The sequence below is a fragment of the Odocoileus virginianus genome, unplaced genomic scaffold, assembly GCF_023699985.2.
Source record: "Odocoileus virginianus isolate 20LAN1187 ecotype Illinois unplaced genomic scaffold, Ovbor_1.2 Unplaced_Scaffold_1, whole genome shotgun sequence".
In the NCBI taxonomy this organism is placed as follows: domain Eukaryota; kingdom Metazoa; phylum Chordata; class Mammalia; order Artiodactyla; family Cervidae; genus Odocoileus; species Odocoileus virginianus.
The window spans coordinates 10,377,112-10,389,287 of NW_027224263.1; the positions used below are offsets into that span (position 1 = coordinate 10,377,112).

The window sequence follows — 12,176 nt, forward strand, 5'->3', positions numbered from 1 at the left end:
TCACCTCCGGGGAAGTTCCTGTGACAGCATCTGAAAGGCTTGGTCAAGGTGAAGAGGTCAGTGGAGTGTGAGAATGTTCTACAGCATGACACTAACAGAAACTCTCACAGAAACGATTTATTTTCTTTCCCTGGGATTCAGGACCAGGTCCATAGTTCAAGAGACTGACACTCGGGGCGGGGGTGGGGGGCAAAAAAAAACTCTGGAGTTGGAGGATATAGAAAAAATACAAATACATTGTTACAAAAAAAAGAGAGAGACTGACACTCTCCAACCTCCTAAGTTAAATTTTAAAACTGTTTCCTGTTGAGGCAGCACCTCTTTGTGTAAAACCAAAAAAAAAAAAAAAATGACCTTAGCCAACACAGTGCTTCCTTCCTGCTCCACCTCCCCGGTTGGTCGATAGGCCTTGTATGCCCGTCCAAAGACAATGCTCTCCTCCTCAGAGGCAAAAAGATCACATGTCATTTCAGATGCTGATGCTGAAGGTTATAATATTGCTGATCACAATGACAATAGATCATGTTTATTGAACACTTCACTCTGTGCAAAGGGCTCCTATGAGCTCACTTAATGGCCACCTCATGCGAAGAGTTGACTCATTGGAAAAGACCCTGATGCTGGGAGGGATTGGGGGCAGGAGGAGAAGGGGACGACAGAGGATGAGATGGCTGGATGGCATCACCGACTCGATGGGCAATGAGTTTGAGTAAACTCCGGGAGTTTGTGATGGACAGGGAGGCCTGGCATGCTGCGATTCATGGGGTCGCAAAGAGTTGGACATGGCGGGCGGGCGGAGGCGCGCGCCGGCCGCCGGTGCTCCGAGTGGTCGCCGCCGCCGCCCGCCGCGCACGTGCGGCAGCTGCCGAACCCCCGAACTCCTGCCTCGCGGGCGCTTTGTTGCCTCCGGGCCGCCGGCATCATGCACGCGCCGGGCTCCGAGGGCCCGGGCGACGCGCCGCGCGTGGTTGACATCATGGACATATGTGAGTCAATCCTGGAGAGGAAGCGACATGACAGCGAGAGGTCCACATGCAGCATGTTGGAGCAGAATGATATGGAAGCTGTGGAGGCTCTTGTTTGCATGAGCTCCTGGGGTCAGAGATCCCAGAAAGCCGACCTGTTGAAGATCAGACCCCTCACACCTGTCTCTGACTCTGGGGATGTCACCACATCAGTGCACGTGGACACGGCCCCACCCGAGCTACCAAAGGACTTCCATTCTCTATCAACTCTGTGCATGACTCCTCCTCAGAGCCCTGACCTCCTGGAACCATTGACAGGGACAGTTGTTCCTTCGCAAGTAACTGCTTCCAAAGCCCCCGTGGTCATGGCGGTCCCCCCAGCCTCTGCTGGGGCTGCCAGAGTGCTGAGCAGGACGGCGGAGGGGGGCCTGCCTTGTCCGAAACCGGAGTTGCTGGAGTCAGCTGCCAGCCCGCCCTGCAAGGCCACGGTGACGGGTATCACTGGCCATGCTGGCGGGAGTCCTGCTCCTGCCCACCATTCCTGTCCCACCGCCCAGACTCAAGAACACCAGCTTCCAGCTTGCACAGAAGGAGAAGCACAGTTCCTGGGGCACGTTGAAACTTTGCAGGACATGCACCTCACAGACAGTTTACTTAGCATGAACTCAGTGTCCTGTCAACCTTGCTTGCACAAGTCCAGTGGCCTGATCTCCGCCGATAAAGGCCAGCAGGCAGGGTGGCCCATTGCAGTTCAGACCTGCTCACCAAAGAGTTATGAAAACGACTTGGCAAGGAAAGCCACCCCTCTGATTTCCGTCCCCATTCCTAGTACCCCTGTCCTCTGCCAAATGATCCCTGTGACTGGACCCAGTGGCCTGTTACCAGCTGTTCTAAAGCCACCTCCCCAGGTGTCTGCGGGGCTTGTCAAGCCCGTCTTGCCCCACGCGGCTCCCGCGCCCCCACCTGTGTTCGTGGGACCGTCTGTGCCTCAGGGAACTGTGATGCTGCTTCTGCCCCAGGGCGCCCTCCCCCAGCCTGCCACGTGCTCAGCCGGCAGCATGCCTGTTGGGAACTCCAGGTACCTACCCCTTGCGCCTGCTCCAGTGTTCATTGCATCCAGTCAGAGCTGTGCCCCTCAGGTAGACTTTTCCCGAAGGAGGAACTATGTTTGCCACTTTCCAGGCTGCCGGAAAACCTACTTCAAAAGTTCCCACCTCAAGGCTCATCTCCGCACTCACATAGGAGAGAAGCCTTTCAGCTGCAGCTGGGACGGCTGCGACAAGAAATTTGCTCGTTCAGATGAACTCTCTCGCCACCGCAGAACTCACACTGGGGAGAAGAAGTTCGTGTGCCCAGTGTGCGACCGGCGTTTCATGCGCAGCGACCACCTGACAAAACACGCCCGGCGCCACGTGGCCACCAAGAGGGTCCCCGGCTGGCAGGCAGCGTTCGGCAGGCTGAACAGAGCGGCCTCCACAGAGGACCCTGGGGCCCGCCGGAGCGTGCGCCGGCCTCTGCCTGAAAGGGCTGCGGGGGGGTAATGGATGGGAATTTTCCAAAGCCTTTTTTTTTTTTTTTTCAGGAATCATGGAAGTGATGGTTTTCTCTCCAAAAACAACAGCAAAAAGTTGTCTTGAGGGCCAGGGGAGCTGGTTCTGATGAACGTTATGTTAACTTGTCTTTTTTTAGGTTGGGACCCTGTTAAGTATCTTTTGTACTTTCAGAAGTTCTTTTAAGGAAATGGAAGAAAATTTGGTAATCTAAATCACCAGCATTCAGACACACAGTTTGGCAATAAATTTTGCAAAATTTGGATTTTTACAACCTTCCTATTCCTGTTTTGTAGGATTGAGACAGGGTACTAATTTTTATACTGTTTTTTATAAAAAAGATACTTATATTGTTGGTTCTCAGATCACCGATTTCTATATAGATGATTTTACAGTCTTCTTTTAAGTGTTTAACATTTTTATAGTAACCCTGCTTTTGGTAAAGTTGACACATTATTCAGGCAAAAAAAAAATTTATAGCTCTGCAATCAGGCTTTTTAGATCTACGAGGTTTTAAAATCAGAACTAGTTGAATAGGGGCCTCTTAAAGAAATGGGTGCGGGGGAAAACCTTTGCAGGCAGCTTCTTCCTAATACTCTCAAGGGAAATTCCAGACAAGAGTTTCTTTTAAGGCTTTATGTAGCCCAAGGAATTAGAATTTTCTTTAAGTAGAACTTAGTCACCTGTGTCCGTGGTGTGACTTGTGAAGATTGTGCCCCAGAGATGAGCTTAAAATAATCAGTAGATATCCAGTGAGCAGGGAGCTGCTGTAGCATCTAAGTGTCTGTGGTCAATTCACAGTCCCTTGTCTGTACCTCAGACACCAAGAAAAGATGACTTAAGCACTCAGACCCAGCTGCTCTGTCCCTTTGACTTCCTTTGCTGTGGCCTTACCCAAGTGTTTTGTGGGTAGAATCACTTCTTAGAGAAAAAGATGTCCTTAGTTGTTGGAGGAACTTTCCATCGAAGGAAAGCTTATGTGAGGTGAAGTAGCTGTGTGCGGTCCAGCTGCCGTGTTCCAATTCCTTTGTTTATTAAGTATTGGTGATAAGGAATGTTAGTAACACTGAACAGCAATAATCCTACCAAGCTGTCCTTTCATTCACATTGTTGGAAGGGAGTTGTTTTGATCAAACAGAACAGTACTTGGAATGGGGTATTTTGCCTGGAGAAGAGGCCACGGGCCTCACTGAAGCCGTGAGCACAGGTCCCAGCATTGTAGAGACTGCACCCTGGTGTCCAGGAAGCTGCTGAGACTGCCTCCACTGGGCAGCCTTGGGAACTCAGGCAAGAGGAGGTGTGTAAGGACCATGGCAATGTCGCTCTGCCCTTTGAGCCTGGGAATGGTTTGTCATGCTGTATGTAATCAGATTCTGTCTTTGCTGCTTATTTATTTGCATTTGCCTTTATTAAAATGATGGTAAGGTGAAATATTGAGTAAGTACAATTAGGCTTTGTGTTCAGGTCTTTTTTAGTCTTGATAGCACTCACCCAGTCATTCATTGTATGTCAGTTGATACCCATTAAGTTACCCTTTAGTATCAACCGCTGATTGACATACAGGTCTGTAAGTGCTGGCTGTGTTTCAGAGGCTTCGTGTCTTTGATCACTTCTATAGCTAAGTATTCCTACTGGTCGTGAGACATACTGTAGTTACAAGAGAACCAGAATTCAATGTACATAGCTCGTGTTTCCCCACCACCCCATCCTTTCTCCCACTCATGCCCTAGATCAGCATAAACATTGCTATGTGTATGCTGTAAATGGCATTAAATTCGGATATTTTTCATAACTAACACAAAATAATATTGGTCTGACTAAGGTTCTGGTGCATAATAAGTCTCTGAGTGTTTGGTTGCTTGTCATACTGAATGAAGTTCATTCTCTGAACAGTGTTGTTTTTGAAGAATAGATGTGCAAAAAAGGAAAAAAGGTTTTGATTTACACTTCCATTTCCTGATGAGACTTTGAAATACCTTCTGTAAACATTTTGGGCCCTCTGTTGTTGATGGAAAGATTGCAAGTTGGGAAACAGCTTCACCTGACAAACGCAACGTGAGAACCGGAGCCTCGCAGGGCGTGTTCAGCATGAGGTCCCTCCGTGCGCCGGGGCGTCGGAGGAGCGCGCGGGAGGCACGGCCCCTAGTGCACTTTACTGCCCAAGCAGTTTTGCTTGTTCTTCTTTGACTTTGAGCCTTTTAAAGTAGTTTCAATGATAAAATTTTAAATGTTTCAGAATTATGTTTTATGTAACAGACTTTGACGTATTATTTAAATGAATATGTGTGATATAACTCTTTTCTTTGAATCATATAAAACTCTTTCGATTTGCAAAAAAAAAAAAGAGTTGGACACGACTGAGTGACTGAACTGAACTGAACTGAATATGTCTGCAGGACCTACATTTTTAGCTATTAATATTTATCCCTGTTATTAGAGGTCAAATTCTATATAATCTAAGGCTAAGTAGTAAGTCAAGCTTAGGGACAAGGACAGAAGACAAAGATTGCTAAGAAGAAACTTCACACTGTCTCCAGAATACCTCCCCTCTGATGGTTCTTACAAATAATATACTCCTCTCAACAGGTTATCACCCTCAAATGTATAGAAATGTAGGTATATCTATTCACAACATTGTGAATGTACTAAATGCCATGACATTATATACTCTTTTAAGTGGTTAACTTCATGTGATGTGGATTTCACCTCAATAAAAATAACAGATGTATTTGAGAAAGAGTTTTTTATAGTATTTTTTCCAGCTTTATGGAGGTACAATGGACAATCAAAAACTACATATACAGGGACTTCCCTGGTGGTTCAGTGGTTAGGACTCTGAGCTTCCACTGCATTGGGCTCAGATTTGACCCCTGGTCAGGGAACTAGAATCCCACATGACCAATGGTGAGACCAAAAAAATCCATATATACAGTTGACCCTTGAACATGTTTGAACTCTACATGTCCACCTATACGTGACTTTCTTTAGATAAGTATGTGTTATAGCACTACACGATCCACAGTTGGTTGCATATGGAGGGCCCAATTCTAAGGTTATACTGGGATTTTGTGAAGGGCCAGTGCCCCTAACCCTCAAGTTGTTCAAGTGTCAACTGAATTTAACATATGTAACCTGGTGACCCAATATATGTATACATTGTTAAATATTCACCACAAATCACCCCACACAGTTACCATTTTACTTTTTTATGGAGAGAACTAACCTTTCAGCAAATTTCAAATACACACTACAATATTGCCAACTACACTCATATCACTGCACACTGGTTCTCTAGAACTTATCTTGCATAGTGGAATAAGAAAATGAATATGTCATTTTCATGTATGAGAAACTTCCTCTGCCTCAAAAAGATGAAAGTTTTTCCGTGCATTTTGAAAAAGTAAATATGGGGGGGGGGCAGGGAGAGGTTCTACTTGGAGTCAATTTCCAAACACATGGAGAAGTTCAATAAAGCGATTTCCACTTTGTAGAACCCAGAATCTCAGAATTAGAAAGGACCATAGAGGTCATCTAAGCAACGTCCTTCCCAAAGAAATAATCCTTCCTGTACTTAATCATCCAGATAATATTCCTTGATACATGGTCATCCAGCTTCTGTTTAATATTTCCAGTAACTAGCAACCTACCGCTTAAAAGCCAGCTGTTCTATTTGTAAATAGATCCAATTAGGGAAAGGTCATCCTTTATGTTGAATTAAATCTGCTGTCCTGGTGCTTCTGTGCATGTTCCTGCTTTAACTTTTTAATCTGTTCTGTCCAATTCACCAGTCAGTAACTGTATATGGCTATTTGAATCAAAAGTCAATACTATTAAACAAAAATTTAAATAGTGCCTCAGATGCAGTAGCCATATACCAGGTGCTCAATAGCCACATGCGGCTTGTGGCTGCTGTATTGAACAATCAAGTTATATAAGATTTCCATCATATCGAAAACTTTTATTGGATGGTACTGCTCTATAGCAAAAGAAAATGTCTAGTACTTTTTCCACATGAAAAGCTATCCAAATATTCCCCCTCAGTCATTTTTTAAATCCATTGTTATTGAAATATATTTGATAACAATGTTATATTAGTTTCAGGTGTACAGTAAAGTGAATCAGTTATACATATACATATATCCACTCTTTTTTAGGTTCTTTTCCCATATAGGTCATTACAGAATATTGAGTAGAGTTCCCTGTGCTACACAGTAGGTCTTTACTGTATACTGTGTGCTCAGTCATGTCCAACTCTTTTGTGATCCCGTGGACTGTAGCCTGCCAGGCTCCTCTGTCCATGGGATTTCCCAGGCAAGAATACTGGAGTAGGTTGCCATTTCCTCCTCCAGGGGAATCTTCCTGACCTAGGGATCAAACCCGCATCTCCTGCATTGCAAGTGGATTCTTTACTGCTGAGCAACTGGGGAAGCCAAAGTAGCGTGTATTTATGATCAGTTCTTATCCAGAATAAATCACCCTGGTTCCTTCAACTTCCAGGAATAGTGCATTGGTTTTCTATGGCTGCCTAACAATTACCCCAAACATGGTGGCTTAAACAGCATTCATGTAATATCTCATGGGTCTAGAGGTCAGACATCAACAAGCCCACCTGGGTTCCGTGCTCCAGCACTCCTCTCAAGGCAAAATCAAATTGTCACCAGATCAGGCTCCTAGCTAGAGGCTCTAGGGAAGACTTGGCTTCCAGGCCTAATCAGGTTGTTGGCAAAATCCCAGTTCTATGCGACTCCCAGGGTCACTTGCCTGTTTGCTTGCGGGCTGTCAGCCGGAGCTGCTCTCAGTTTGTAGAGGCTGCATTCCACTCCTTTCGCGTGGGCCTCTCCTTCCCCTCCACCATCAAAGCCAGCAAAGGTGCATCGAATCTTTCTGATGCTTCGAACCCCTCTGAAATTCCTATTAGGCTACCAAGAAGAGAAAACTCTGCTTGTAAAGGACTCCTGTGATTAGAATGGTCCCATCTGGATGATGTCCCTATCATAAAGTCAACTTATAAGGAACCTGCAAAATCTTGTTTTCAGATATGTTGTGATAGCCACAGTCTAGGGATTGGAGGAGGAAATCTTGGGGTGCCATCTTAGAATTCAGCCTACTACAGTGATTTCCTGTAACTCTCTAATCATGGCTATAATACTTGAATTTTCTAAAGAGCTGTTGGCATAGCGATTATAGACAATAATGCTGCACTATAAACTTCAGAGTTGTTAAGACACTAGATCTTAATTATTCTCGTCACAGGAAAGAAATAATTATGTGACATGACAGAGATGTTAGTTAACACTACAGTGGTAATCATATTGCAGTATGTAAATGCATCAACTTAGTACATTGTACATGTTAAACTTACACAATGTTCTATGTCAATTAAATTCCAGTTTAAAAACAAAATGTTTTTTAACAAGCTATTGGGTCCAGGTCATTTCTTCCTTTGTGTTTTACAAAAAAAAGAGGTGCTACCTTATCAGGAAACATTTCTAAACAATTCCAACCAGAACTTTAACTTGCATATGTGCAGTTCAACACATCCTGGAGATGAATAATTAGCCACAGGAATGCAATCGAAACTCAGAAGTAAAGATCTTTTCCCACCAATTCGCTATTCAAATAGTTGAAATAGGATAAGATGGCTGGATGGTATCACCCATTCAATGGACATGAGTTTGAGCAAACTCTGGGAGATAGTGAAGGAAAGGGAAGCCTGGCATGCTTCAGTTCATGGGGTCACAAAGAGTTGGACACGACTTAGAGACTGAACAACAAGAAATCAGTTATTTAATGATATTAACATGTGCTGAACTCACGTTCAATTGAAAAAATCTGAATTTAGAGAGTTTAATGGGATTGGCTTTGTATGCCTAAAACACAAAGCTTATTAAAAGAAAATGCAGCAGATTTTAATAATAAAAATTGAGCACAAAATCAAGCAAAATTAGTACCCACAGTAGTCTTAGATAAAGGTTAGCAAAACATTACATTTAGTAATAATGTAAAATAATAGCCTTTTCCATCACTCTCACCTGATTACACTTGCTACTCCTTTCAAAATGTCGTTTCACAAAAATATTTCCATCCTTTGTGGCTTCATGGAAAAGACAGCTACTAGGACTTGGGACACCTTAGAATCAGTGGGATAACATTTTTAAAAGTTTGACACAGATGTACAGAACAGACTTTTAGACTCTGTGGGAGAAGGCAAGGGTGGGATGTTCAGAGAGAACAGCACTGAAACAAGTATACTGTCAAGGGTGAAACAGATCACCAGCCCAGGTTGGATGCATGAGACGGGTGCTCAGGGCTGGTGCACTGGGAAGACCCAGAGGGATGGGATGGAGAGGGAGGCGGGAGGGGGGATCGGGAAGGGGAACACATGTAAATCCATGGCTGATTCATGTCAATGTATGGCAAAAACCACTACAATACTGTAAAGTAATTAGCCTCCAACTAATAAAAATAAATGGGGGAAAAAAAGTTTGAATCCTCCAAGGCAAGAAAATATTCAAATGGTGAGCTAAAGAACACACTGGTCATAGCAAACACTCTCTTCCAACAACACAAGAGAAGACTCTACACATGGACATCACCAGATGGTCAACACGGAAATCAGATTGATTATATTCTTTGCAGCCAAAGATAGAGAAGCTCTAAACAGTCAGCAAAAACAAGACCTGGAGCTGACTGTGGCTCAGATCATGAACTCCTTATTGCCAAATTCAGACTGAAATTGAAGAAAGTGGAGAAAACCACTAGACCATTCAGGTATGACCTAAATCAAATCCCTTATGACTATACAGTGGAAGTGAGAAATAGATTTAAGGGACTAGATCTGATAGACAGAGTGCCTGATGAACTATGGATGGAGGTTCGTGACATTGTACAGGAGACAGGAATCAAGACCATCCCCAAGAAAAAGAAATGCAAAAAAGCAAAATGGCTGTCTGAGGAGGCCTTACAAATAGCTGTGAAAAGGGAAGCAAAAAGCAAAGGAGAAAAGGAAAGATATACCCATTTGAATGCAGAGTTCCAAAGAATAGCAAGGAGAGATAAGAAAGCCTTCCTCAGCGATCAATGCAAAGAAATAGAAGAAAACAATAGAATGGGAAAGACTAGAGATCTCTTCAAGAAAATTAGAGATACCAAGGGAACTTTTCATGCAAAGATGGGCACAATAAAGGACAGAAATGGTAGGGACCGTAACAGAAGCAGAAGATATTAGGAAGAGGTGGCAAGAATACACAGAAGAACTGTACAAAAAAGATCTTCATGACCCAAATAATCATGATGGTGTGATCACTCACCTAGAGTCAGATATCCTGGAATGTGAAGTCAAGTGGGCCTTAGGAAGCATCACTACAAACAAAGCTAGTGGAGGTGATGGAATTCCAGTTGAGCTATTACTGAGAGATGATGCTGTGAAAGTGCTGCACTCAATATGCCAGCAAATTTGGAAAACTCAGCAGTGGCCACAGGACTGGAAAAAGTCAGTTTTTGTTCCAATCCCAAAGAAAGGCAATGCCAAAGAATGCTCAAACTACCACACAATTGCATTCATCTCACACGCTAGTAAAGTAATGCTTAAAATTCTCCAAGCCAGGCTTCAGCAATACGTGAACCGTGAACTTCCAGATGTTCAAGTTGGTTTTAGAAAAGGCAGAGGAACCAGAGATCAAATTGCCAACATCTGCTGGATCATCAAAAAAGCAAGAGAGTTCCAGAAAAACATCTATTTCTGCTTTATTGATATGCCAAAGCTTTTCACTGTGTGGATCACAATAAACTGTGGAAAATTCTGAAAGAGATGGGAATACCAGACCACCTGACTTGCCTCTTGAGAAACCTGTGTGCAGGTCAGGAAGCAACAGCTAGAACTGGACATGGAACAACAGACTGGTTCCAAATAGGAAAAGGAGTATGTCAAGGCTGTATATTGTCACCCTGCTTATTTAACTTATATGCAGAGTACATCATGAGAAACGCTGGGCTGGCTTAAAGCTCAGCATTCAGAAATCTAAGATCATGGCATCTGGTCCCATCACTTCATGGCAAATAGATGGGGAAATAGTGGACACAGTGGCTCACTTTATTTTTCTGGACTCCAAAATCACGGCAGATGGTGATTGCAGCCATGAAATTAAAAGATGCTTACTCCTTGGAAGGAAAGTTTATGACTGGACTAAACAGCATATTAAAAAGCAGAGACATCTTTTTTTCCCCCACGGAGCCGTGCTGGTTCTGCAGCTCTGTGGCAAGCCGCGGAATCGGGGTTCTGTTCCGCAGGATGGGGTTTGTGAAAGTTGTCAAGAACAAGGCCTACTTCAAGAGATACCAAGTGAAATTCAGAAGAAGGCGAGAGGGCAAAACTGACTACTATGCTCGGAAACGATTGGTAATCCAAGATAAAAATAAGTACAACACACCTAAATACAGAATGATTGTTCGTGTAACGAACAGAGATATCATTTGTCAGATTGCTTATGCCCGTATAGAAGGAGATATGATAGTTTGTGCAGCTTATGCTCACGAACTCCCAAAATATGGTGTGAAGGTTGGCCTGACAAATTATGCTGCAGCATATTGTACTGGCCTGCTGCTGGCCCGCAGGCTTCTTAATAGGTTTGGTATGGACAAAATTTATGAAGGCCAAGTCGAAGTGACTGGAGATGAATACAATGTGGAAAGTATTGATGGTCAACCTGGTGCCTTCACCTGTTACTTGGATGCAGGACTTGCCAGAACTACTACTGGGAATAAAGTTTTTGGGGCCCTAAAGGGAGCTGTCGATGGAGGCTTGTCTATCCCTCACAGTACCAAACGGTTCCCTGGTTATGATTCAGAAAGCAAAGAATTCAGTGCTGAGGTACACCGAAAGCACATCATGGGACAGAACGTTGCAGATTACATGCGTTACCTGATTGAAGAAGATGAAGATGCTTACAAGAAACAATTCTCTCAGTACATAAAGAACAACATAACTCCAGACATGATGGAGGAGATGTATAAGAAAGCTCATGCTGCAATACGAGAGAATCCAGTGTATGAGAAGAAGCCTAAGAAAGAAGTTAAAAAGAAGAGGTGGAACCGTCCCAAAATGTCACTTGCCCAGAAGAAAGATCGGGTAGCTCAGAAGAAGGCAAGCTTCCTTAGAGCTCAGGAACGAGCTGCCGAGAGTTAAACCAAACCACAATTTTCTATCAAGATTTTTCAGATAAGACAATAATAAACTTATTGAACAAGCAAAAAAAAAAAAAAAAAAGCAGAGACATTACTTTGTCAACAAAGGTCTGTCTAGTCAAGGCTATGGTTTTTCCAGTAGTCACGTATGGATGTGAGAGTTGGACTATAAAGAAAGCTGAGTGCTGAAGAATTGATGCTTTTGAACTGTGGTGTTGGAGAAGACTCTTGAGAGTCCCTTGGACTGCAAGGAGATCCAACCAGTCCATCCTAAAGGAGATCAGTCCTGAGTGTTCATTGGAAGGACTGATGTTGAAGCTGAAACTCCAATACTTTGGCCACCTGATGCAAAGAGCTGACTCATTTGAAAAGACCCTGATGCTGGGAGGGATTGGGGGCAGGAGGAGAAGGGGATGACAGAGGATGAGATGGTTGGATGGCATCACTGACACAATGGACATGGGTTTGGGTGAACTCC

At 43.8% G+C, this 12,176-nt stretch overlaps 1 protein-coding gene and 1 pseudogene across 1 annotated transcript; both read left to right on the forward strand.

Annotated features, from left to right (window-relative positions):
• Positions 1-796: 796 nt before the first annotated feature.
• Positions 797-3,946, forward strand: LOC110129883 (Krueppel-like factor 11 pseudogene; annotated as a pseudogene).
• A 6,790-nt stretch (positions 3,947-10,736) lies between these two features.
• Positions 10,737-11,789, forward strand: LOC110123259 (large ribosomal subunit protein uL18). Its single transcript, XM_070462155.1, has one exon. The coding sequence runs from the start codon at positions 10,806-10,808 to the stop codon at positions 11,697-11,699; it is 894 nt and encodes a 297-aa protein (XP_070318256.1). The 5' UTR covers positions 10,737-10,805; the 3' UTR covers positions 11,700-11,789.
• The last annotated feature ends 387 nt before the right edge of the window (positions 11,790-12,176 follow it).

Excerpts from the sequence above, each read along its gene's own strand:
- LOC110123259 (XM_070462155.1), top strand. The coding sequence starts at position 10,806 with ATGGGGTTTGTGAAAGTTGTCAAGAACAAGGCCTACTTCAAGAGATAC.